Source organism: Pristiophorus japonicus, chromosome 20 (assembly GCF_044704955.1).
Source record: "Pristiophorus japonicus isolate sPriJap1 chromosome 20, sPriJap1.hap1, whole genome shotgun sequence".
Classification (NCBI taxonomy): domain Eukaryota; kingdom Metazoa; phylum Chordata; class Chondrichthyes; family Pristiophoridae; genus Pristiophorus; species Pristiophorus japonicus.
The window spans coordinates 15389713-15416998 of NC_091996.1; the positions used below are offsets into that span (position 1 = coordinate 15389713).

The 27286-nt window shown below is 44.0% G+C and overlaps 1 protein-coding gene across 6 annotated transcripts in view; it reads left to right on the forward strand.

Moving 5' to 3' along the window:
- fubp3 (far upstream element (FUSE) binding protein 3) overlaps positions 1–23804 on the forward strand; it is a 131120-nt gene extending 107316 nt beyond the window's left edge. For all 6 annotated transcript variants that reach the window (XM_070863787.1, XM_070863788.1, XM_070863789.1 and 3 more), the window contains 2 exons: positions 18145–18284; positions 22100–23804. In XM_070863787.1, coding sequence (XP_070719888.1) covers positions 18145–18284; positions 22100–22108 — 149 coding nt within the window. In that variant the 3' untranslated portion in view covers positions 22109–23804. The remainder of the gene's footprint in view (positions 1–18144; positions 18285–22099) is intronic.
- Positions 23805–27286: the final 3482 nt, after the last annotated feature.

Below are 27286 nucleotides of genomic sequence, written 5' to 3' on the forward strand. Positions count from 1 at the left end.
GCACTGTTGGAGGTGCCGTCTTTCAGATGAGAGGAGGCCCCTCTCGTGGACGTAAAATATCCCATATTTCGAAGAGGAGCAGGGGAGTTATCACCGGTGTCCTGGCCAATATTTATCCTTCAATCAACATAACAAAAAAACATATCTGGTCATTATCGCATTGGCTGCCGAGTTTCCCACATTACAACAGTGACTACACTCCAAAAAGTACTTCATTGGCTGTAAAGCGCTTTGTGATGTCTGGTGGTCGTGAAAGGCGCTCTATAAATGCAAGTCTTTTTTTTTCTTTGCCCGTTTTGATAGCTTGAAAAGTCTTGTCTGTGGGCAGGGGGAGGAAAAACTGGATTACATTCGATGGGGTGGAGTAAAGAGTCCAAAAATGGGGAGGAGAACTTTTAAAACTAACTGCTGTGCAGTTTGTTTCACAAGTTGCTTGTTAAGGCCAGTTTTGTACTCGCTGTATAATGGGGAAGATCGGATGTGGTTGATATTTGTGTTAAAATCCAGCTTGTAGAAATAATCACAGAATTTTGCACCACAGAAAGAGGCTGCGGATTCCGTATCTCCTGTTCTGGCTCTCTCAAAGAGCGATGCACTTGGTCCAATTTCCCTGCCCTTTTCCCCGCACCCTTTTAAATATTTATTTTTCAACTGTTTTGAATTTTGCTTCCATTGCTGTTTCTGGAAGAGCATTGTGTCCTAAAGCTCTACATAAAAAAAAATTAATTCTCCTAATCTCTCCCTTCATCCTTTTGCTGGTGATCGTAACTTTATGCCCTTTAGTTACTGACTCGCCAACCAATGGAATGTTTTTTTTTCCAGGTTTACCTCATCAAAACGCCTCATAACTTTGAATGGCCCTGTCCGATCTCTCAACCTTTTCTGTTCTAGTGAAAAGAGCCCAAATTAGTTGCAGGAATTGAAAAGACTGCTTTGTTGAAGGGAGATGCATTTTATCAGTTTTCATTAATATTTTTGGTTGTTGGAGGTTTGTGGCTTAGCAGTCTTGCTTTGTGTGGCTGTTCAGATCGGACCGTGTGACTAGGAGCAGTGGCTGGATTTTCGGTTGGAGGCTTCTTAGGGCGATAATGTCGGGTGGTGAATAAATTTAACGTCGGGCAATGGTTTGTGTCGGCAGCCACAAAATTCAGCAACTGCGACCTGAGTGTGGAGCGGAGCGCTAAAGGAAGTGTTCAACACTTCTCTTAGGGCGCTAGGCTGGGTGAGCAACCGAATATCTGTTGCTAAAGAGCCGGATTCGTAGCGCCCTAAGAGAGGCCTCCCTGAAATAAAAAATAAAAAAAATGGGCACAAAAAATATTTCCAATATATTGCTCACCCCAAATAAAGATAAATCGGCCAAAAAAAAAAAAATCACACTTGCCTCTTAGTCATTCCTTTCCTCACCGCCGCCGGGACAGCTCTGACCTCCAGCTTTCTCTGGCGGGTTTTCTACGGGACGTTACAGGGTCGGCGCAAGACAAAATTTGAGATTGGGATGATACCGGGGGCGTTGCACACCGGCGCGACGCTCCCAGGGGGTACTGATCAGCGCCGCCACAAAACCGGCACCAACTTTCCCGACGGAACGCGAGAAGCTGGCTGCCCGGGTAATCATTTCAAGACCCATTGCCGTGCCTCCGGGGCGCCAACGAGCACAATCCAAATGAAAATCCATCATCGGTTCGAGACATTTCACCGCGACCAGCAAATCGGGCAGTAAGCAATTACGATCAGACAGACCTGAAATGGCTTCTAAGTATAGTTTTAATATTGAGGTGCATATATTTGAGCATAACGTGCGGTGCTTTCATACTGCCTTAAAGTGACCATCAATTTGTGGCGCACAAATGATCTGTTAACTTGTATGGCGGCACATCTTGTGAATGTACTCCATGCTCGAGAGCTTTGCTTGCTTTATTTAGGAGGCAGTGGCAATTGTCGTTTTGAACTGTTGGGAATTTCTGCAGGGGATCTAACCGAAGGATCTAATTTTCTAAACGAGGAAATCGTAGACCTGTTCCAAATGACCCCATTCTCTCTACTGAAAACATGGTTACACCCGTAATATTTTAGTGCTTGTCCGTTTGTTCGGAGTCAATAACTTGTTGAATATTAGAATTCTGCTTTGAAATGAAAAAGCATGAAGGATCTTTTGTGGCCTATAGCAGGTGGAACCTGTAGTTGGTCCTGACCTCCTGTTTGTCCTATGACTGCAACCGAGTCTCTCGCTCTGAGATTTTTTTTTCTTGTCCTTCTACAGCCTTTTATGTTTAAATGCTCCCTTCCCCCGCCTCTTTCAATGCCATTTGTAGGCTGTGTGAAGGACACAAGCCCTTCAGGGTCAGAGCAGCACTCTTCAAAAGGCAGGGAAAAGGATTCCTGAGCTATTGATGTTATGGGGGGTTTTTTTTGTGGTTGCTGCTGGGATCCACGCCTGCTGCTGACTTGTGCCATCTCCTGGTTGCCGATATTGTCTGTCGCTGATTATAAGATGGCCTTACAGTGCCCCTGAGGCCAAATGCTAGCCACCTTCCTGAAGAACCCTGTTGTGAACACGCGTAGGATAAAAGGAACTTGAAGACTAAAAGCTGGAATTGGAGCCGTTTCAAATTAACTTCGACATCACGGGCCCGACAGTTTTCCATTGCACAGTTTCTTTGTGTGGCAGGAGGGCAGAATCGATCTTCACGGAGATGGGCAGTAGATCCAATAACTTTGCACAAATGTGATTTAGGCTTTGGCCGCCTAACACTTGAGCTATGGGATTCCTATTTTTTTTAAGCTTGTAAATGTGTGTTGTATAAATATACAAAGTACCTTTTCCATTTAGTTTAAAAACTAACGCTTTCACTCAAGACTTCGCAACACACTACAGACTATTCTTAAATATACCTAATCTAGTACCATGTAAGGTTCGACATGGGGATTTGCGCTCCATTTGAAATGGATCCACTTTCACTTCCAGCTTTAAATTATTTATTCTGTACATATTAAAGGAGTTCTTCATCATGATTTAAATTTCAAAAACTTCAATCACGGACGAGCAATTTGGGCTTTAAAAGAAAAGCTATGCAAAGATTTTTTTTTAAACGCGTTCCCCCCAGTGGCAACAGTGGCACTGAGCTATACAGATCAGGGGAAGTCCCCCAGTTCGATCCATAGGGTAACGTTAGAGTCGCTATAATTTGACTCTGCCTTTCTCAATTCGGAAAGAGGTAATTTGACCACGGTTCCTGCTCCTGAGCATTTGTTCACTTCCCACTACTGGAAGTGTACAGGTTGGTTAGGATCAGACTTGGTTGTGATGATTCCCGTGATCCATTCGGCCGTTGATGCGCGCTGTTTAAGCAGTGACCTGAAGATTGGTAGGTGCACCTTTTTGAAATTGTTCCACAATACAAGTCGAGGAGAAGGTAAGGGAAGAAAATCTGAGGTTTGTCTGTATCCTTCGAATCATAGAATGCCTGTGCTGACTCTTTGAAAGAGCTGTCCAATTTAGTCACACCCCCCAGCTTTTACCCCTGTAATCCTGCAAATTAGTCCCTCTGTTACAATTTCAGCTTCCTTTTTATTTCCAGTCTCCATTTTTAAACATTCTGTCTGCAAGATGAACTCTTCAAATTATGTGAATTCAGTCTCCAGGCCGTCAGCTGCAGCATGTTCAGGGGAGATCTGTGATGGCCTCTTCAGCTCCGGCCATTGTGCTGTTAGCTACCGGCTGAAATGCGTGAAAATGTTTTTTGGGAGAAAAAAAATTGCTTCATTCTTCCTCCCCATCCGCCCTCCCCGTGCCGCCCCCATCCTCAGATACCCCCAAATCAAAAAGAAGCCAACCGCATTAGATGCTGCTGTTAAATAGAAAATAGGTGCAGGAGTTGCCCATTTGGCCCTTCGAGCCTGCACTGCCATTCAATAAGATCATGGCTGATCATTCCCTCAGTACCCCTTTCCTGCTTTCTCTCCATACCCCTTGATCCCCTTAGCCGTAAGGGCCATATCTAACTCCCTCTTGAACATATCCAACGAACTGGCATCAACAACTCTCTGCGGCAGGGAATTCCACAGGTTAACAACCCTGAGTGAAGAAGTTTCTCCTTGTCTCTGTCCTAAATGGCCTACCCCTTATCCTAAGACTAAGTCCCCTGGTTCTGGACTTCCCCAACATCGGGAACATTCTTCCCGCATCTAACCTGTCCAGTCCTGTCAAAATCTTATACGTTTCTATGAGATCCCCTCTCATCCTTCTAAATTCCAGTGAATAAAGGCCCAGTTGATCCAGTCTCTCCTCATATGACAGTCCAGCCATTCCTGGAATCAGTCTGGTGAACCTTCACTGCACTCCCTCAATATAAGAATGTTGTTCCTCAGATTAGGAGACCAAAGCTGAACACAGTATTCCAGGTGAGGCCTCACTTAAGGCCTTGTACAACTGCAGTAAGACCTCCCTGCTCCTATACTCAAATCCCCTAGCAATGAAGGACAACATACCATTTGCCGCCTTCACCGCCTGCTGTACCTGCATGCCAACTTTCACTGACTGATGAACCATGACACCCAGGTCTCGTTGCACCTCCCCTTTTCCTAATCTGCCGCCATTCAGATAATATTCTGCCTTCGTGTTTTTGCCCCCATTTATCCACATTATACTGCATCTGCCATGCATTTGCCCACTCACCTAACCTGCCCAAGCCACCCTGCAGCCTCTTGGCGTCCTCCTCATAGCTCACACCGTCACCCAGTTTAGTGTCATCTGCAAACTTGGAGATATTACATTCAATTCCTTCATCTAAATTGTTAATGTATATTGTAAAGAGCTGGGGTCCCAGCACTGACTCCACTAGTCACTGCCAACCATTCTGAAAAGGACCAGTTTATCCCGACTCTCTGCTTCCCGTCTGCCAACCAGTTCGCTATCCATGCCAGTATATTACCCCCAATACTATGCGCTTTGATTTTGCACACCAATCTCTTGTGCGGAACCTTGTCAAAAGCCTTTTGAAAGTCCAAATACGCCACAGCCACTGGTTCTCCCTTGTCCACTCTGCTAGTTACATCCTCAAAAAATTCCAGAAGATTCGTCGAGCATGATTTCCCCTTCATAAATCCATGCTGTCTTGGACCGATCCTGTCACTGCTTTCCAAATGCACTGCTATTTCATCCTTAATGATTGATTCCAACATTTTTCCCACTACTGATGTCAGGCTAACCGGTCTCTCTCCCTCCTTTTTTAAAAAGTGGCATTACATTAGCTACCCTTCAGTCCATAGGAACTGATCCAGAGTCGATAGACTGTTGGAAAATGATCACCAATGCATCCACTATTTCTAGGGCCACTTCCTTAAGTACTCTGGGATGTTTCCCCAACACAATTTCCTCCTCCTCACTAGACCCACTGTCCCCAGTACATTCAGAAGGTTATTTGTGTCTTCCTTCATGAAGACAGAACCAAAATATTTGTTCAATTGGTCTGCCATTATTTGTTCCCCATTATAAATTCACCTGAATCCGACTGCAAGGGACCTACGTTTGTCTTCACTAATCTTTTTCTCTTCATATATTTATAGAAGTTTTTGCAGTCAGTTTTTATGTTCCCTGCAAGCTTCCTCTCGTACTCTATTTTCCCCCTCTTAATTCAACCCTTAGTCCTCCTCTGTTGAATTCTAAATTTCTCCCAGTCCTCAGGTTTGTTGCTTTTTCAAGCCAATTTATATGCCTCTTCCTTGGTTTTAACACTATCCTTAACTTCCCTTGTTAGCCATGGTTGAGCCACCTTCCCCGTTTTATTTTTACTCCAGACCGGGATGTACAATTGCTGAAGTTCATCCATGTGATCTTTGCTAATCGTTCTTGTCTCATTTTTATTGCAAGATCCTAATTTCACTGTTCAGGAGTCATGAAATGCAACCGGAGTATCTTCTGTATTCGAAGTTGTTTGGAGCTCCAAGCTTTCCTGTAAAGCGGCAGTGCTTCTCACTCACTGCACGATTATTTTCTTCAAGTCTTAAGCAAAGGCTCACAAAAGATGCTGATCTTAAATATCCAGCTGCTAATGTAGGTTGGAGCACCAATGTAGAAAAGCACAGGATCGATCCCTTTTGCCTCCCAAGTCTCGATCGCCGCGCTGTGGATTGGGGAAATGAGTTGCTGCTGGGTTGTGTGCACAGGCCACTTGGTAGCTGCCAGAGAGTAATAGTGAGAGTGACTGGAGAGCGGCTCACCTGGTGTCTTGTCTGCATTTGGAATGTGCCCAGTGAGACTAAAGCACAGGAAAAAGTGTTGTTATACTTGTGTAGCCTCATGTAAAAAGATAGTGTTCAGGTTTTTGTAGTGAACATTTCAAGAATGTGATTGCTGAATTCTCGGCTTGTCTCACTCCTCATCCTCCGCGTCCCGCCAATCGTAGATTTTGAATCGGACAAACTGGAGCAATTCCAATCCAGGCTACTGCTGTGAAAACGTGTATTTTTCACTCCATCTTTTTAAGAACATAACATAAGAAGTAGGAGTAGGCCATACTGCCCCTCGAGCCTGCTCCACCATTCAACGAGATCATGGCTGATCTGATCTTGGCCTCAACTTCACTTTCCTGCCTGCTCCCCATAACCCTTGACTCACCTATCGTTCAAAAATCTGTCTATCTCCACCTTAAATATATTCAATGACCCAACCTCAACAGCTCTATGGGTAGAAAGTTCCAAAGGTTCACGACCCTCAGAGAAGAAATTCCTTCTCGTCTCCATTTTAAATGTGCAACCCCTTATTCTGAAACTATGCCCCCAGTTCTAGATTCCCCCACGAGAGAAAACATTCTCTCAGCATCTACCCTGTCAAGCCCTCTCAGAATCTTATGTTTCACTAAGATCACCTCTCATTCTTCTAAACTAAAATGAGTATAGGCCTAACCTGCTCAACCTTTCTTCATAAGACAACCCCTTCATCTCAGGAATCAACCTAGTGAACCTTCTCTGAACTGGGTAATAGTTTGCGTGGGCAGTTATCATGGGTGACTTTAATCTACATATAGATTGGTCTAACCAAACTGGTAGCAATACGGTGGAGGAGGATTTCCTGGAGTGTAAAGGGATGGTTTTCTAGACCAATGTGTCGAGGAACCAACTAGAGAGTTGGCCATCCTAGACTGGGTGTTGTGTAATGAGAGAGGATTAATTAGCAATCTTGTTGTGCGAGGCCCCTTGGGGAAGAGTGACCATAATATGGTAGAATACTTCATTAAGATGGAGAGTGACGCAGTTAATTCGGAGTCTAAGATCCTGAACTTAAAGGTAACTTCGATGGTATGAGACGTGAATTGGCTAGGATAGACTGGCGAAAGATACTTAAAGGGTTGACAGTGGATAGGCAATGGCAGACATTTAAAGATCACATGGATGAACTTCAACAATTGTACATCCCTGTCTGCCGTAAAAATAAAATGAGGAAGTTGACTCAACCGTGGCTAACGAGGGAAATTAGGGATAGTGTTAAATCCAAGGAAGAGGCATATAAATTGGTCAGAAAAAGCAGCAAACCTGAGGACTGGGAGAAATTTAGAATTCAGCAGAGGAGGACAAAGGGTTTAATTAGGAGGGGGAAAATAGAGTATGAGAGGAAGCTTGCAGGGAACATAAAAATTGACTGCAAAAGCTTCTATAGATATGTGAAGAGAAAAAGATTAATGAAGACAAATGCAGTCAGAATCAGGTGAATTTATAATGGGGAACAAAGAAATGGCAGACCAGTTGAACAAATACTTAGGTTCTGTCTTCACTAAGGAAGACACAAATAACCTTCCTGCAATACTAGGAGACCGAGGGTCTAGCGAGGAGGAGGGACTGAAGGAAATCCTTATTAGTCAGGAAATTGTGTTAGGGAAATTGATGGGATTGAAGACCGATAAATCCCCAGGGCCTGATAGTCTGCATCCCAGAGTACTTAAGAAACTGGCTCTAGAAATAGGGGATACATTGGTGGTCATTTTCCAACATTCTATAGACTCTGGATCGGTTCCTATCGATTGGTGGGTAGCTAATGTAACCCCACTTTTTAAAAAAGGAGGGAGAGAGAAAACGGAATTATAGACCAGTTAGCCTGATGTCGGTAGTGGGGAAAATGTTGGAATCAGTTATTAAAGATGTAATAGCAGTGCATTTGGAAAGCAGTGACAGGATCGGTCCAAGTCAGCATAGATTTATGAAAGGGAAATCATGCTTGACAAATCTTATAGAATATTTTGAGGATGTAACTAGTAGAGTGGACAAGGGAGAACCAGTGGATGTGCTGTATTTGGACATTCAAAAGGCTTTTGACAATGTCCCACACAAGAGATTAGTGTGCAAAATTAAAGCACATGGTATTGCGGGTAATGTATTGACGTGGATAGAGAACTGATTGGCAGACAGGAAGCAAAGTGTAGGAATAAAAGGGTCCTTTTCAGAATGGCAGGCAGTGACTAGTGGGGTACCACAAGGTTCAGTGCTGGGACCCCAGCTATTTACAATATACATTACTGATTTAGACAAAGTAATTGAATGTAATATCTCCAAATTTGCAGATGACACTAAGCTGGGTGGCAGTGTGAGCTGTGAGGAGGATGCTAAGAGGCTGCAGGGTGACTTGGACAGGTTAGGTGAGTGGGCAAATGCTTGGCAGATGCAGTATAATGTAGATAAATGTGAGGTTATCCATTTTGGTGGCAAAAACAGGAAAGCAGAATATTATCTGAATGGTGACAGATTAGGAAAAGGGGAGGTGCAACGAGACCTGGGTGTCATGGTACATCAGTCATTGAAAGTTGGTATGCAGATACAGCAGGTGGTGAAGAAGGCAAATGGCATGTTGTCCTTCATAGCTAAGGGATTTGAGTATAGGAGCAGGGAGGTCTTACTGCAGTTGTACAGGGCCTTGGTGAGACCACACCTTGAATATTGTGTACAGTTTTGGTCTCCTAATCTGAGGAAGGACATTCTTGCTATTGAGGGAGTGCAGCGAAAGTTCACCAGACTGATTCCCCGGATGGCAGGACTGACCTATGAAGAAAGACTGGATCGACTAGGCTTATATTCACTGGATTTTAGAAAAATGGGAGGGGATCTCATAGAAACATAAAATTCTGACGGGATTGGACAGGTTCGATGCAGGAAGAATGTTCCCAATGTTGGGGAAGTCCAGAACCAGGGGTCACAGTCTAAGGATAAGGGGTAAGCCATTTAGGACCGAGATGAGGAGAAACTTCTTCAATCAGAATTGTGAACCTGTGGAATTCTCTACCACAGAAAGTTGTTGAGGCCAGTTCGTTAGATATATTCAAAAGGGAGTTAGATGTGGCCCTTACAGCTAAAGGGATCAAGGGGTATGGAGAGAAAGCAGGAAAGGGGTACTGAGGGAATGATCAGCCATGATCATATTGAATGGTGGTGCAGGTTCGAAGGGCCGAATGGCCTACTCCTGCACCTATTTTCTATGTTTCTGCATCTTCTGAAATTTTTGGTGTTTCTGAAGTAAGGAAGAAACTCTCATATCATTCCTCTGATGCCTGTGCATATCCCCTTACCAAAGCCAACAAAGAGGAACTGAGCGATGCAAAGCTGACAATGCCATGTTCAATCTGTGTAAGCCTGGGTGGCTGTTGGGGTGCTACAGTTCGTTTCTGCCTCTTTCTCTCACCCCCCCCCCCCCCCCACACAAAATGCAACGCTCCTGATATCCTGTAATCCGCCGCCTCTAAATCCAGAGTTGGGCTCCGATATGGTGAAATAGCTTTTCTGCTTGTATGAAGAAAGACCACTTGAGTAAGTAAGTCATTGTATTGCCATGGAACTGTGCCCCCGCCTGCGATAACCCCCTCAGGAATGGAATTGCTACAGCAAAAGGTCTGCTCAAGATCATTCTCTCACTGCTGACATGGAAGACTGCTAACTTGTCTGTAACTTCAGTAGTTACAGCTCTGGTTGGTTGAAGAGAACGGTTTTCAAATTCCAAAATGTTAGATTTTTTTTTTAAATGTGTAATTTAAAATCTTGTTTGTCCTTGGCACAGGCAAACGCTGAAATCCGTTGCACAGGAAACTGCCCAAGGCAGTTTAAATGAGCGGTTTGGAACAATAGTGTTGCTATAATCCTGAGCCGTTAATAATAGTATCCATGGGATTAGTTTCATTTTACTGAATTAATCGTTGTATACCCTTGCGGACATTTCTACGGTTTATGTTTCACGCAGAAACTAATTCTAATTCATTTCCTCGTGCGCAGAAATCTCTTCTGCCTCGTGTAATACTGTGTGTAGTTCTGTCCCTCGCATTTGCACAGTGGCTCATTTGTATGTGATAATTTGTTAACTGCCTTTATTTTGTGATTAATTGTACATTCACAACCCCTGGGAGTCACTGACTCTGCACAGGCATTTCTCTCCCTCAAATCTTCCATTCTGTGCTGCTGCATTTGGAAACCATTTTATGGCCTAGTTTAAACACCTGTACAGTGCAATTTGTGGTTTTCTGCTCCAGTCACTTTAACAGCCTGTGTGCAATCTTGGTGCTGGCTGGTCAGGAACACTGGTTGTTTCACATGCTCCCAAAATAACGCACAGACACACACACACAATCGGATGGTGAATTTAATTTTCAAATTGTGACGATAAATCGCTGGAATAGGATGAGCTGGATAGCATGCCAACTTGTATACTATAATTCTAACCATGGTGCATGCTGAATCAGGCATCACTGAAACCATTGACAAAAAATATCATCTAACATTGCTCCAACTGGTTGAGAATAACGGCCCATCCAACATTTTGAGAAACTCAGATACTGTGTGTGCTTAAGTGTTGTAGAGCTGCTGACTTGCCTTTTCACAGCACAAAAGGACTTGTGCCAAATGTGGGTTATTCCACTTGGAGTTGAGAAGTCTGCCCTGTGTGGCGTGCAGGTTAGAAGCCCACCTATAGGGTGGTGGGGGGGTGAAGTGAATGGTGGAACCAGGTATTGTATTCCACTGTTGCTCTATCCCCCATTTCAGATGCTGTTCAAGGGTAGTATGTTCATTTACAATAGGGCCATTGTTGAATTGTGGCTGTTGGCACAGGCAGTTAGCTATTATGCTGTTCATAAATGTAATCCCCATGAACCATCGGTGGGTTATGACCTCATTACCAGCAGAGCGCTTCATCTGTTGTCCCACTGTCACATTGCTGAATGGAAACATCTGGTATAAAATTATCTCCATGTTTTATTGTCTTGAAAGGGTTGTTACTTGGCTATCTCTAGGGGCTCAGATGTACACCTAATAGGTATGCATTGATTTTATATATATTATTGTATGACTTGCTATTAAAATCTTATCTTCTAACAAACTAAACGGGTAGCAGGTATGTGAAATGAATAGTTTGGGTATAAATATGCAGTCACACGGCTGATGATAAAACCTCTATCTGGATAGATGGGATTTTGTCAGATTTGACCAGGGTAAGCTTTTAAATGGCTCTCACACAATATGTAATAAGTAGAATGGTGTTTGTGTGGCTGGTTAATTGACAACTACTCAAGCTCGAGAATATGGGACCAAAACCGGACAGAATAGTCCTGATGCATAATAAATAAGTTCAAAATTTGCAGAGAGACTGAAATGAGTTGCTGGAAAAAGATCAGGAAGATCCCGAGGAGCAACATGTCAAAGAAATGATTGGCAGACGGTGAGTATAGGCTGGTGACGATAAACTGCGAAAGTACAAAACTGAAGGACCGTTATCGTACATCTAAATTAGGAACAATTAATGTATGAAGCGAAAATAGCAGGAATGGAAGTTCAAAAAGTAGGACATAATTAGGTGAATAAGGTCACTGGGACTTGTATTTATAAAATGGAATAATCAGAAAGGTACATTCTTATGATTTTAGAACTGTTTCATATACTGACTAACTGTGAGGTGATTGATCTGGTCATACTTGGTCTCTGAAGGTACATGTTGGTTTTAGAAGCTATATATATTTGCAGTTTTTTCATTTTGAAGGAATGATTGGAAAGCTACATGTAGCATGTCTGAACAGTCTTGCAGGCCAATACTTGCTCCAGTGACCCTGGTTCAGCAAATGATGGTTAACTTTGCATTGAAGTTCCTAAGTACAGGGGCTAGTATTGCAGGCTGTAATACTGTCAGGAAGAGTGTGTTCCACCTGTAGCTGATAGTGTGTGGACTTTTTGAATTGATGCAGAAGGTTGTGGTGCAACAGTACTTCTGGAGGGCTCACTGCTGTGCTCACACTCCTAGCCTTAGTGGACTAACTGCCCAGTCATATCTCTCTCATGTAGTGATCCTGGTGTGAGGTAATTCATCCTCATTTCACCTTGCTTGGGTTTAGTTGAGCAATGATGGCTTGTCTTTGTGTCCCGTTGAGCAGAGTTGCAATATACTATTACTGGGCAGATGAAGGTATTGTAGAACACAAGAACAGCTGATGGAGACAAGTGGGAACGGAACTTGAAGTATCAGCTGCAAGAGTACTACCAACTGAGACAATTGTCAACTTGGCTCAGTTGTGAACATGCTCGCCTCAAGCCTCAGTGTGGATTTGAGCCATAATCTCGGCTGATACCACAGTGGTGTACGCAAGGAGTGCTGTCTTTTGGACGAGACATGAAAATCAAGGCCCTGTTCGGGTGGTTGTAGAAGATCTCATAATATTGGAAAAAGAGCAGGGACTTCTCCTGGTTTTCTGGCCAGCGTTCCTCCTTTAAGGGACACCATCCAAAAAAAAACAGATTAACTGGTCATTCATCTCATTTGCTGTTTAAGGGATGTTGCTAATTTGGCTGTGAAATGCTTTGGGACATCCTGTGGGCATAAGGCACTGTATAAATGCAAGTTTGTGTGTTCCAGAAGAGTTTCCATTCCTCTCTGCTAGTTGTTTGTCTCAATGTAGAGCAGCTATAATTACCAAACCAAGGAGTTCAATGAGTGTATTGGAGGTGGTGCAACCTCATGACTGAGGCTGTACCTTTTGTAACGGATCCGGTGATTTTCAATCTGGTTGTGATTTTTTTTCACCCTTGCAAATCTACAATTTTTTTTTGACACATGAGGGAGGCTATTTCAGTTGTATATGACAGTGAGCTAACACTAATTGTATCTGAATGTTTTTGGTGTATTTTTAATTTTGATCCACTCAATATTTTACCTTTGGTGCTTGTACACTCTTTAACGTGAAAATCTCAGCCTGGGTGAGCACAAACAGCAAACTCTCGACTTGTAAAATTCCAGCCGGCAGATCTGTGCTACTGAGCATTGGTAGTGGAATGTTGTAAGCTGGGCATCTCTCATTCATGGTGCTCGTTTAGGTCAGCGTAATTCGTATTAAGGAGCATTGAATACAGGGATTGAACGGGGCTTGAATGGATCCAAAGACATACACCCCAAAAAATCTACTTCAGATCCGTGTTGAAAATAATACACCCCTCAAACAATGGAGGGAGTTTATCTCTGATTTGCCAGAAAGCAAGGAAAACTCACACCTACAGGAGGAATGCATGTAGTAACAGTACTGCTACCAATTCTTCTCGCCCCTCTTCTCTACTCCTTCCATCCTTGAATTGGAATCTATCTGTAACACTAAAAAGGACTTGCATTTATATAGCAACTTTCACGACCACCAGACGTCGCAATACGCTTTACAGCCAATTAAGTACTTTTTGGAGTGTCATCGCTGTTGTAATGTAGGAAACGCGGCAGCCAGTTTGCGCGCACACAGGTCCCACAAACAGCAATGTGACAATGACCAGATAATCTGCTTTTTAATGTTGATTGAGGGATAAATACTGGCCATGACACCGGGGATAACTCCTCTGTTCCTCTTTGAAATAGTGCCATGGGATCTTTTACATCCGCCTGAGAGAGCAGACTGGGTCTCGGTTTAACATCTCATCTGAAAGACGGCACCTCTGATAGTGCAGCGCTCCCTCAGCACCGTATTGGAGTGTCAGCCTGGATTTTTGTGCTCAAGTCCCTGGAGTGGGACTTGAACCCACAGCCTTTTGACTCTTAAGTCACTGGCTGACACTAGTAAATCTGCTGAATATGATCTCGGTATCAACCTATGCCCGCTCCCTACCTACCCCAAGTGGCAAAGACCACCAACTGGTATAATCCCTGCCACCACCACCACCACCAACAAACACAATAGCATCTCCAGTGACCCCTTTCTCCAGACATAGCAGCCAGTACTTTACATAGCCATCCAGGGGAATGGAAGCTTGTACCCGCCAATGGAACACCAGCATCGATAGCCCCTCAAAACTTGTTCACAATTTTTATTGTGATTTCCATGGCATTTGACATTTTTGCCATGACTAATCTGAATTTCCCGCCCCCCCCCCCCTCCCCAATACAACACCATTCAACCCTAATTTTGACCCATCATACTCGGTTACTGACTTGGTCTCGGCACCAGTGCATTTTCCCATCAGGTTTTGCCTTGGTCTTCAGTGATTTGACCACCAGTTGTGTTTAAGGGGATGAGTGGGGCCTGTTGTAACCGCTCTGCAGATGGTGTCAACATCAAAAAGCGCATTATTTTTCACAACTCCACCACCAAATAATTGAAAATGAGAAAATTGCAACCACTCTGGAGAAGAGCTACGAGCTGCCTGATGGTCAGGTCATCACCATTGGCAACGGGAGATTCATTTGTCCTGAGGCACTCTTCCAGCCAGCATTCTTAGGTATGGAATCTTGTGGCATCCACGAAACTACTTTCTGGAAGTTACTACTACTGGAATCCCTACGTAGATTTGTTAAGATCATCCCATTTATCATGAACTGGCTGTACCTTTATGGATTCCTACAGTTCATTAGATATACAACAAGACATTAGCTACTCAGAGGTTGGCATTCCATAAATTATAAGAGTCTTGACATTTTTCCCAATGTTTTCGGCTCCCACCAAAATGGCGTACCCTTGGCACTAACACAGATCACTCCCCTCCCAGTGTCGCCGGTTTCACCAGACTGTTAGCAACCTCAGCATCCTATTCGACCCTGAGCACCGCTTCCGGCTCCACATCCTCCCCATCGCAAATATCACCTCCTTCCATCATCGCAGCCTTGCCTGCTACTGCCACAGCCCATCTCCTGAAACTCTAATCTTAGCACCACCAGACTTGACTCTTCAGTGTTCTCCTGGCTGCCCATCCCGCATGCTCTAAACTTCAGCTCATCCAAAACTCGCTGCCTGTGTTGCGACCCTTACCAAGTCCTGCACACCCAGGACTCCTGTATTGGCTACCACTCCCCTCAACTCTAATTTGAAATTCTCATCCTTGTGTTTAAATCCCATCATACTGTTGTCCCTCCCTACCTTTAACTTCCACCAGCCCATCTCCCCAATGAATTCTCCATTCCACCGACTTTGGCCTCTTGTATATCTTCCTCTCCAAACTATTGGCAGTTGTGCCTTCAGCTGTTTAAGCCCAAAGTTCTGAATTTCTTTCCCTAAACCCCTCTGCATCTCCACCTCTCCCCTTTTAAGACCGTCCTTAAAATCCACCTCTTTAACCAAGCATTTGGTTGCCCCTCTTAACATCTCCTCCTTTGGCTCGGCAACCATTTTTGTCTGATTACACCTCTGAGACGCCTTGATGTTTTTCAATATTAAAGACATGATAGAATTTTACAGCACAGAAGGAGCTCATTCGGCCCATCATGTCTGTGCCGGCTCTTTGAAAGCGATATCCAATTAGCTCCACTCTCTTTCCCCACAGCCCTGCAAGCTATTGTAAAATACTAAAAGCTTCTACTCAAATCTATACTAGGAATTGAGGAAATCGCTCCATTTCTGGGCCCTGAGACTTGAGTGTCGCATGCTAATTCACATGTTCCGATGTCAGATTTAAAATCTCTAACTGTATGGCGCACACGGTGTAAGTATTGTACTCACGAGTATAATAGACTTATCAGAGTAAGTACCAAGGAAATGAGGTATTTAAGAAGTGGCATGAAAGGGTTTTGACAGGTCTCCCACTCCTGATCACCACCTTAGATTTATTTCCATGCGCTGCTCTTAGGCAACTGAACCAAGATGGTCCCGTATGTGTAAATGAGGCTCAATTCAGTCACCAGCAAAAATGGTGCAAATAGTTGACAGGTCAGTGTCTGCACTTCCCCATGATTATTATTCTTGCTTTGATTTTGAAGAAAGGAACTGCAGCACTTGTAGGAAATACTTGTCTATCAAAATTAATGTCAATCCAGGGATGTAATTTAATATCCACATATGCATCACATCTGTGGGGGGAGGGGAAGAGGAAGGTGGAAACAGAGGAAAGAACATAAATGTCATGAAATTGATTGGATAACTGCTACAATATGTGTGGAACAAAAGGATTGGAATAAAATGCTGACTAAAAGATTAGTTGGAGGGAGTGAGGTCTTCTGTTTTCCGCCCTACCATATACCCAAAACGCCCTTGTGTTTGATGGGTATTATAATCCCTCTAATTAGGAAAAGTCTCAAACTAGATCCTCTGAGTATCGGTTTCAGCTGTGTCTCAGTGGGTGGCACTCTTGCCTCTCAGTCATAAGCGTTGAGGGTTCAAGTCCCACTCCAGAGAATTGGGCATAAAATCTAGACCGGCACTCCAGTGCGGAGCTGAGGGAGCGCTGCACTGTCGGAGATGAGGCGTTAAACTGGGACGTCGCCTGCTCTCTCAGGTGGACGTAAAAGATTCCACGGCACTATTTCGAAGAGCAGCAGGGAAGTTACACCCGGTGTCTTGGTCAATATTTATCCCTCAATCAACATCACTAAAAACAGATAATCAGGTCATTATCACATTGCTGTTTGTTGGAACTTGCTGTGCGCCCATTGGCTGCTGTGTTTCCCTAGATTGCAGCAGTGTAGGTAACTACCCGTACTTCAAAAATAGTTAAATGCTTGGATGTCCTGGGATCATTAAATGCAAGTCTTTCCTTAAAATATAGTTTTAGAAGGTTTTTGTACTCTGATCTCTTCACTAGTGCTCCAGAGTATAGTACAAATACTCAATATATTTTAACATTTTGAACAAAGTCAGTTAAAGGTGAATTGACACTGGGAAGAATCAGCTGATTCTCATGGAGTGGTGGGGTATCAGTATTACCAGTCATCATTGAATATGGTAGCCCAAAGTTCACTTTATGTGAGGAGATTTGGAAAGTTTGGGGAACCAGTGGTCCTCTGAGGTGGTATTCAGTCCCTCGAGCACTGAGCAGGGATGTTTCAGGTCTGGTGGTAGGGGGGTTTTCTCAATTGTCATATTTAGAAGAAAGTAAGACTTGCATTTATAGAGCGCCTATCCTGACCACCGGACATCTCAAAGCGCTTTACAGCAAATGAAGTACTTTTGGAATGTAGCCACAGTTGTAATATAGTAAACGCGGCGACCAGTTTGCGCACAGCAAGCTCCCATGACAGCAATGTGATGACTAGATAATCTGTTGTTTTTGTTATGTTGATTGAGGGATAAATATTGGCCAGGACACTGGGGATAACTCCCCTGCTCTTCGAAATAGCGCCATGGGATCTTTTACGTCCTCCCTGAGAGAGCAGACGGTTTAACGTCTCATCCGAAAGGTGGTACCTCCGACACTGCAGCACTCACTCAGCACTGCACAGGAGTGTCAGCCTAGATTTTTTTTTTTTTTGGTGCTCAAGTCTCTGGAGCAGGACTTGAACTCTCAACCTTCTGACTCAGGCAAGTGTGCTACCTACTGAGCCACAGCTGTCACACTGGGGATAGATACTTTGGATAGGGAAAAGGGGCAAGAAATTGAGAGAGACACTAGCTAAACAATGACGTACGGCTTAATAGGATAAATGGCCTATTCCTGTTTCTACAGTGTAGTCGCAGAGTGCTAATTGGCGCTCACTTCTCTCCTTCGTTGGGTTATTTCTCACAGCACCTTTGCTCTTTCTTTCTTTCTTCACCCCCCCACCACCACACAATTTCTGTTCCATACTACTCAATAGGAGAAAATGACTAATTTGCTGGCTCATTGCTCTGGTTTATTGTGACCTCTGTCGTGCTAAATTTTACAATATTGGTGCCTTTTTGTGAGATTTAATATAATCCTGTTGCCTTTATTTTCTCCCTCCTCCTCCCCTCCCCTCTTTATCAGCTCAGGCCACAGGAACTGCCCCCGGGACTCCACAGCAGAGCTCACAACCAGATTACAGTGCAGCCTGGGCAGAGTATTACCGACAGCAAGCAGCGTACTATGGACAGGCCACGCAGCAAGGGCAGGCCCCTGGTCATCAGGTATGCAAGTAGTGCCGATTAAGCATTACCACGGCAGTGATAGTGACACAGTGCCCTGAACAGTAATGCACCCACTGTGGAGTGGGTTAGATGCCAGTTATCCCTCGCGCTTATCCAATTCCCAATCCTAGCTGGGTCACTGCAGTGGTCCAAAGTGCACTTTGTGCAAGGGGGAAGGGACACTCTGAGGAAACTTCTGTCCTGGGATACTCTGCAGTGCCTCGAGCACTCTGCAGCATTGTATGAAGGAGTTGACTTCACACGCTCTTGGCTTGGTTGATAGAGGGATATTAAATTGGAGGTAGAAGGTCAGAGAAGCTAATTTAAAATTGAGTGTTAGGATACATATTAGTCCCTTTATTCTCTTAAAGTTTAAAACAATGCTTTTCAATATTTCCATTGCCTTTGTTAAGCCTGCTGCTGCTCAGATTGCCTGGCCTCTTGTGTATCCCCGATTTCCATCGCCCCACCATTGACTGTTGTGTTTTCAGCTACCTAGACCCTAAGCTCTGGAATTCTCTCCCTAAGCCTCTAACCCTGTCTTGTCCTTTAAGACGTTCCTTTAAACCTACCTCTGGCCAAGCCTTTGGTCATCTGTCCTAATATCTCTGTGGTTCAGTGTCATTGTGGTTGATGACGCTCCTGCGAAACGCCTTGGGATGGTTTGCTATGTTAAAGGCGCTATATAAATGCAAGTTTTTTGTGTTATCTAGCAATAAGCCTCATCCAGTAGATCTGAATATAAACTGCCACTTCTAAATGGATTGAAAAGGCGCAATGCTGCCAGACTGAGGTGTTCCTGGCTGGGGGAATCACTTAACTGTAATCCCATGGACACTGGTCGTCAACCTTCAAACCACTGGGCCACCAAATGGCCAAACCTAGTCCTGTCCTTGTCTGATTCTGTCCTTGTACAGCGTCCGCACACGCTTCAAGCCACGGGTTACTATTTAGCGATCGGGAGAGCACCCCGGCTGTGGTTTTCTTTCTCCTTCCTAACCCATTGTGCTGAGGCCAGTTGTTAATGACCCTTACCACTACCCTGACTAACCTTGCACAGACTAGGGATTAGGCCGAGGAACAGTGTTCCGGCTGAGGGTCTGGAGGTCCCGCACAGACTGCTCACCGGCTTGTGAATGGAAAAACCGCGCCTACGCAGAAATTTGAATAGGCTGCGCAGCCCGTTAAAGGGGCAGCGCACCCAAAAATAAATTAGAGGGAACATCGCCTGGGACATGTGTAGCTCAGTGACTAACTGACTCATCTTCCTGAGCCAGAGATAGCAGAGGACTTGCAGCACAGAAACAGGTCCTGCTGGGTTTAACCTTATCTTGCCGTACTTCATCCAACTTCAGCGTAACGTTCTATTCCTTTCTCCCTCACGTATTTATCTAGCTTCCCCTTTGCTATTCACTTCAACTAATCCCTGTGGCAGTGGGTTCCACACTCTGGGTAAAGAAGTTTCTCCTGAATTCCTTATTGGATTTATTAGTGGCTGTCTTTTATATTTATGGCCCTTCGTTTTGGGATTCTCCACAAGCGTGCATATTTTCTCTACATTTACCCTGTCAAACCCCTTCGTAAGTATATAGAAACATTTATCTGTCCTGATGTAAGGAATAGAAAAGTAACTTTCACTTTATGCTTGTGGGTGAATGCATTGCCCAGAGTGATGCTGAGCCAGGTAGATTAGGAAGCTCTCTGGCCTGTGCTGAGTTAGCACATCTCAGCTGGCCATCATTATCATAGACAGTCCCTCGGAATCGAGGGAGACTTGCTTCCGCTCTAAATATGAGTCCTTAGGTGGCTGAACAGTCCAATGCGAGAACCACAGTCCCTGTCACATGTGGGACAGATAGTCACTGAGGGAAGGGGTGGGTGGGACAGGTTTGCAGCATGTTCTTTCCGCTGCCTGCGCTTGATTTCTGCATGCTCTCGGCGATGAGACTTGAGGTGCTGAGTGTCCTCCCGGATGCACTTCCTCCACTTAGGGCGGTCTTTGGCTAGGAACTCCCAGGCCATAGTAGTATGGTCGCTGCAATTAGCCCCAGCCTCCATATAATAGGGGCAACACAAATTAAACTAGCCTGGGGGATTTGTTCCTGATCACTATTCAGTGGTCTGTGCTGGAAAAGGCACGTGTAGATGTTGGATGAGAACAGGGTAAAAGCATAGAAACATAGAAAATAGGTGCAGGAGTAGGCCATTTGGCCCTTCGAGCCTGCACCACCATTCAATATCATGGCTGATCGTTCACCTCCGTACCCCTTTCCTGCTTTCTCTCCATAACCCTTGATCCCCTTACCCTTAAGGGCCATATCTAACTCCCTCTTGAATATATCCAATGAACTGGCATCAACAACTCTCTGCGGCAGGGAATTCCACAGGTTAACAACTCTGAGTGAAGAAGTTTCTCCTCATCTCAGTCCTAAATGGCTTACACCTTATCCTAAGACTGTGTCCCCTGGTTCTGGACTTCCCCAACATCAGGAACATTCTACCCGCATCTAACCTGTCCCGTCCCGTCAGAATCTTATATGTTTCTATGAGATCCCCTCTCATCCTTCTAAACTCCAGTGAATACAGGCCCGGTTGATCCAGTCTCTCCTCATATGTCAGGCCTGCAATCCCGGGAATCAGTCTGGTGAACCTTTGCTGCACTCCCTCAATAGCAAGAACGTCCTTCCTCTGATTAGGAGACCAAAACTGAACACAATATTCCAGGTAAGGCATCACCAAGGCCCTGTACAACTGCAGTAAGATCTCCCTGCTCCTATACTCAAATCTCCTAGCTATGAAGACCAACATACGATTTGCCTTCTTCACTGCCTGCTGTACCTGCATGCCAACTTTCAATGACTGATGAACCATGACACCCAGGTCTCGTTGCACCTCTCCTTTTCCTAATCTGCCATTCAGATAATATTCTGTCTAAACGTTTTTGCTCCCAAAGTGGATAACCTCACATTTATCCACATTATACTGCATCTGCCATGCATTTGCCCACTCACCTAACTTGTCCAAGTCACCCTGCAGCCTCCTAGCGTCCCCCTCACAGCTCACACCGCCACCCAGTTTAGTGTCATCTGCAAACTTGGAGATATTACACTCAATTCCTTCATCCAAATCATTGATGTATATTGTAAAGAGCTGGGGTCCCAGCACTGAGCCCTGCGGCACTCCACTAGTCACTGCCTGCCATTCTGAAAAGGACCCATTTATCCCGACTCTCTGCTTCCTGTCTGCCAACCAGTTCTCTATCCACGTCAGTACATTACCCCCAATACCATGTGCTTTGATTTTGCACACCAATCTCTTGTATGGTACCTTGTCAAAAGTCTTTTGAAAGTCCAAATACACCACATCCACTGGTTCTCCCTTGTCCACTCTACTAGTTACATCCTCAAAAAATTCCAGAAGATTTGTCTAGCATGATTTCCCCTTCATGAATCCATGCTGACTTGGACTGATCCCGTCACTGCTTTCCAAATGCGCTGCTATTTCATCCTTAATAATTGATTCCAACATTTTCCCCACTACTGATGTCAGGCTAACCGGTCTATAATTACCAGTAGAGTTGTGATGTCTCCTGTATGGTAAAGGTCAAAGGTCAAAGCTCCCCATGAGTCAGCACTTGGGTAAGATGTTGAAGAGGGCGGCTGGTGGCCAAGGAATCACACTCCAGCAACAGTGAGGGCCTTCGGAAAAGGAGGAAACCCTTTTGTGTTCTCCTGTAAATTCTTCCAGCCTTCCCACTGCCCCCAGCAATGATGGCGTGCTTTCCGACACTCACTGTCTTTCTTTCTCTGTTGCAGGATCAATAATTTGACGTCCTTGTGAAGATATCTGAATCATTATGGGTGTGGAGCCTTTTTTAATAAAAGGTCAAAAAGATTAAGACGCCTTGAAGAAAAGCTTATACTTTTGTTTCTGAACACTAGAGAAAAAAAAATACTTATTACGATAACTTTCTAGATTTACCATTAATGGAGTAATAGTGAAGTTGAGGGGTGCAGATGTTGTGGATTGAACACCTCGGGGACCCTTAAACCAAGACCCAAGGTTTGGACAGGCTAAAATGCGAATGGTGGTTTGTTCTGTTTTTTTTAATTTTTTTTTTAAAAAAGATTACTCCCCTACATCAGTGGCACTACAAGATAAGTTTTTAAAGTATAAAAGTAGTGTGGATCTGGGGGTTCAAAGACGGTGCATTGTTGAACTGTATACATCCCAGCGATTAGATGGGTAGGAATACTGGTGCTGGTACTGCATATCCCGATGGCTCAGTAATGGCAACATATGAGTCACAGGTATCGGTCTGGAGTTTTGTACAGTACTGACCGAAAGGTACTAACGACCACAGTATATATATAATATATATTATATATATAATAATATGTCTCACTTTTGTGAAACTGTGCCTCCATCCCTGTGTTGTGTGGGCACTAACTACAAAACTGTGTTGGACTGGTAAATTTTTGTACTGGTCCATTAATTCTACTGTATGGGGAGGGAGGGGGAAAGAAGAAAGAAAGAAGTTAGCACAACAGAGACTTCTTTTTATAAGGAGTTAAAAATGAGAACTGTGAATAATAATTTAATACTTTTTTCCAAAATACATGTTTTACGTAGGTGACTGTCAGCAAAGATGAGGATTTAAATGTTATATTTAAAAAAAAATAAAAAAAAACGAAATCTAGGCACATTTTGTAATTGATAAATGGAACAGCAGCAGGGTGCATAACTGTACATGGATGTAATGGAAGAACACTACCATTCGCACTGTAGCCTGCCTGCCACCCCCTTTCTTCCCCCCCCCCCCTCCCCCCGCCCTTGCCCAAATACCCTGGACTGTAAGCATGTCTGAAAGGGGCCCCAAAGTGCTAAAGACTTGATGATCGTACACTTTCTGGTTCTGTCCTGCGATTAGATTGCACCTGTCTGTGTAATTGCCTAATGAGACAAATAAATGAAAGTACAGGTTTTATTTTTTAGTATGAAAAAAAAATACAAAAAAGGTTGGTTGTGTTTGGTATACACCTCTCTTGAATATGGACTCGTTAAAGTCTCCACGAGCCATGCTAATAACTATTTTTTAATTCTTATTCTTACGTGGTGTGATCTAATAATGTATGATTATGTTTAGCAAGTGAATGAATCCTAGTATTAATTACGTATGTGAAGCAAAATTACGTTGATTTAAAAAAAAAAGGGATGTTATTAAGTTGAAGCTGTTTAACTTGTAGTATTTGCCTTTGTACAGTTAACAGTGTAGATAACTGGGGACTTCGGTTCTGTTTTTAATGACCTGAAGTTTACTGGACATTCCGTTTAAATTGTACTGATTTTTTTCTATTAATGCTCGAGATGTCTAACTTTGGAAAGTGTGACTGGTTTAAAAAGAGGAAAACAGCTCCGTGCAGCATGATAGAGATGTATCCCTTTTATTTTACTGACACTTGCATTTTACACTCTATAATAAAATGTCCACAACATTTCTTTGTGGGAAATTTGGCCTGACTTTTTGGTTTTGCTTAATTGGCTGGTGGGTGTGGAGAGTTGCCCTCCGTTTAACGGCATTTATCCTCTTCTCTCCACTCCTACATTGAAATCTCTTGGATTTTTAATTTATTGAGGAGCCCTTGGTAAAGGCTGCACATGCTTGGTGCAGGACACCACCAGCACCAGAAGAAAGGATGGAATCAATCAAGACAGAGAGATTAGATGTTCCCTTGCTTGGCCTTTGTGGTGGGAGGGACAATCTGAGGGGGGGTGGAGTTAGCCTTGCGGTCCTGGGAGAGAATGAGTTATCATAGAATCATAGAAATTTACAGCACGGAAGGAGGTCATTTCGGCCCATCGTGTCCGCACCGGCCAATGAGTTATCCAGCCTAATCCCACTTTCCAGCACTAGGTCCGTAGCCCTGTAGCTTACGGCACTTCAAGTGCACATCCAAGCACTTTTTAAATGTGGTGAGGGTTTCTGCCTCTACCACCCTTTCAGGCAGTGAGTTCCAGACCCCCACCACCCCCTGGGTGGAAGAATTTCCCCTTAAATCCCCTCTAATTCTCCTACCAATTACTTTAAATCTATGCCCTCTGGTTGTTGATCTCTCTGCTAAGGGAAATAGGTCCTCCCTATCCATGCTATCTAGGGCCCTCATAATTTTATACACGTCTAAGGAGTTGCAGTAGGTGATGGTGAAATTAGATTATGGTAATGCAGCAGTTACAGTACAGGACGAGCAACCCATAGGTCACAACTTCAGATCACACCAATGTGGCAAGTTGTGAAATTCAATTTTTTAAAATCTGATCATTTGTGGGCTAGTACCAAAGAAAAATGACAAGCTTCTATTTTGTCATTTTAAAAACCCAATTGGTTTTCTAATGCTCTTCAGGAGCAAGGAAACTGCCAACTGGCCTACGTGTGGCTCCACTCACACACTGTATGCTTGGCCCTTTTTACCCTCTGGACTGACTAGCAAGCCAATCCATAGCAAATCCGCACTAACTTTGATTTCAACACCATGAGGTGTTTGGGGATAGGGAGTGGACTGTGAGGATTGGGAGGGAGGAGGGAATTGACAGCGAGGATGGGGAGGGGGGGGGGCGGGAAACTGGCGGCGAGGATGGTGAGGGAGGGGGAAATGGACCGTGCATTTGGAGTTCAGGGGGAACACAATCACAGACAATAAAATCAATAAAATAACACTGCCCAACAGAGAATATACTCTGGTGTTAGTGTATTAGACAGTAGGTTCACTGAAAAAGGTTGCAACAGGAATGTGGGGTGGACAGGAGACCCTGAAGGTTAGAAGATCACTGATTCGACCGGTTTTATTTTCCCCCTGGTTTAAATTTCTAGTTATCAGAGCGGCAATGGTCTATTTACTCGGTTCTTTGAACCACAAAGGGTAATAGGTAACTTGTATCTGATTCTGCTCTGTATAACGTTCCTCAGACTGGTTCTCACCATCTGTATCTCAAATTTAAACCTTTTTTTAAAAAAACAGTTTTATTGTCATTTTGTCCTTGTTGAAGTATTTTGAGTTTTTGGTGCTCATGTACAAGTGGATTAGTTGAGATTATCTCCTGCATTAAGGCACCTTGAGAGGTTTCTACTATGCAAAGTGTCTGGTTACATAAGTACATAGCAGCTCCTGCACTGGTTCTGGGCACTGATGGGTAATGGTTTGAGGTATGTTGCTTAGCAGATGAAGAATGATTGTGGTTGCAGTTCAAGGGTAGATTTGGTGTATTAAGTTTGTGAATTGTTTTTTTCCCCTCTTCTACCTGTCCCCTCACTGATTTTGTTTATATGTAAAATCCTCATTGTACATGTTTACATTTGATGCATTTGCCCTATTAAGCTACCTGAATGGAGCAAGGCTATTGTATTTGCTCATTAGGTTCTATAATAAGATATGGGCAGAACAGCTTGGCTCTGTTGGTAGTTCTCTCCCTTTTGGGCGGAAGATTGTAGCACTTGTGAACATCATTTAAGCTGGAACTCCTAATATAATGAGGGAGTGCTGCATTGTCAGAGACGAGACCTTAATCCAAGTCTCCTCTGTTCCTTCAGGTGGCTGTGAGCATCCCACAACAGTATTTGACGAGCAGGGACTTCTCTTAATGGCCTGGCCACCAATCAGCTTGAAGGACATTGCTGGCACAGAATGGCTGTTGTGTTCTCCCACAAGTCACTGCACACTGAAAGTTGACATGAAGCATTTTAACATGTTTCAATGACGTATGGGGTTATCTTGTATACAACTTGCATTTATATCGAGGCACATATGTTGCTGTACCACATGTTGTGTACTAAACTTGATCACAGTAAGGGGACAGCAATGTGTTGTCTACTTAATTCGTCTGCATTACGAAATAATGACGCTGCCAAAGTGACGGGTGCTCTGGCAAAATGTTAAGTATTAATTCCCCAATCATTCAATAGGTAAAGCAAACCACCCAGTGTGGGGCCAAACCATCCAGACCAGAAAGAAAGCTGAGTTAACTGACTGAAATTAGGGTGGCACTAAGCATTCTGCAGTTCCTTGGGCAAGGGCAGGGGGGAAATCAGCCAGGGTTCACACTTTCAATCACTTCCTGAGACCCATGCTTAAAAGTCTTGTTTTGGGGGGGCGCGCGAAGAGATGTGTGATGAAGACAATATTAGACTTGGCTTGTGATGTACCCTTTTCCCCTACCCCTGGCAAATACCCAACCAACATTTACTGTGCAGCCGTACACTTGAATGACCACATGAGGAACCTTTTGAACCAAATGGCAGCTGAGATCAGCACCTTCAGGACAGAAGGTTGGATGGATTGGGGATGGCGGGGGGGAGATGACTTGTTGCAATTATTGGTGTTAGAACATTAGCGATTCTCCCAGAAACAGCGCTCCTTTAAAACCAGGTATGAGAAGTTTGGATAATTCGCACAATTTGGTTATTTGCCAGGGGTGGAATTCTTGGACGGAGCTGGGTGTTTTCTGAATTCGAATGGTTAGGTGTCCGTTTGCGGGATCAACCAACTGTCCCAACGAAATAAAATGCAGACAGCATGGTTTTTTCCCTTTTTGGATTTTTTTTTAACCAGTTGCTGTGTGTGTGGGAGGGAGGGCTCAGTCACTCTGTGTGGAATGACTGACATTGCGTCATTAATAACTTTCCAATAACCAGCGCAGTACTTCATAATCCACATGTAGTTTCTTCCTTGAAGCCTCGGCGAAGAGTGTAATAATTGTACTGACTGGTGATCCGATTATCCGGAGGGTCTCTTCCCAGAAGGAAATCCTATTGTGACATGAAAGAGATGCTTATCTCCTTTTGATTGGATGTGTCTTGAGATGTGGTCAGTGGCCGGGTGCAAGTGGCAGCCGGATAGCCTTTCCTTTGTGCTGTCAGCCAGGGATGTTGTCTTGGCGCCTCCAACCTGCGCTTACCGCAGGATTACTTGTGTCCATTCAATTGTTATTTAAGATCAGCTGGTGTTGAG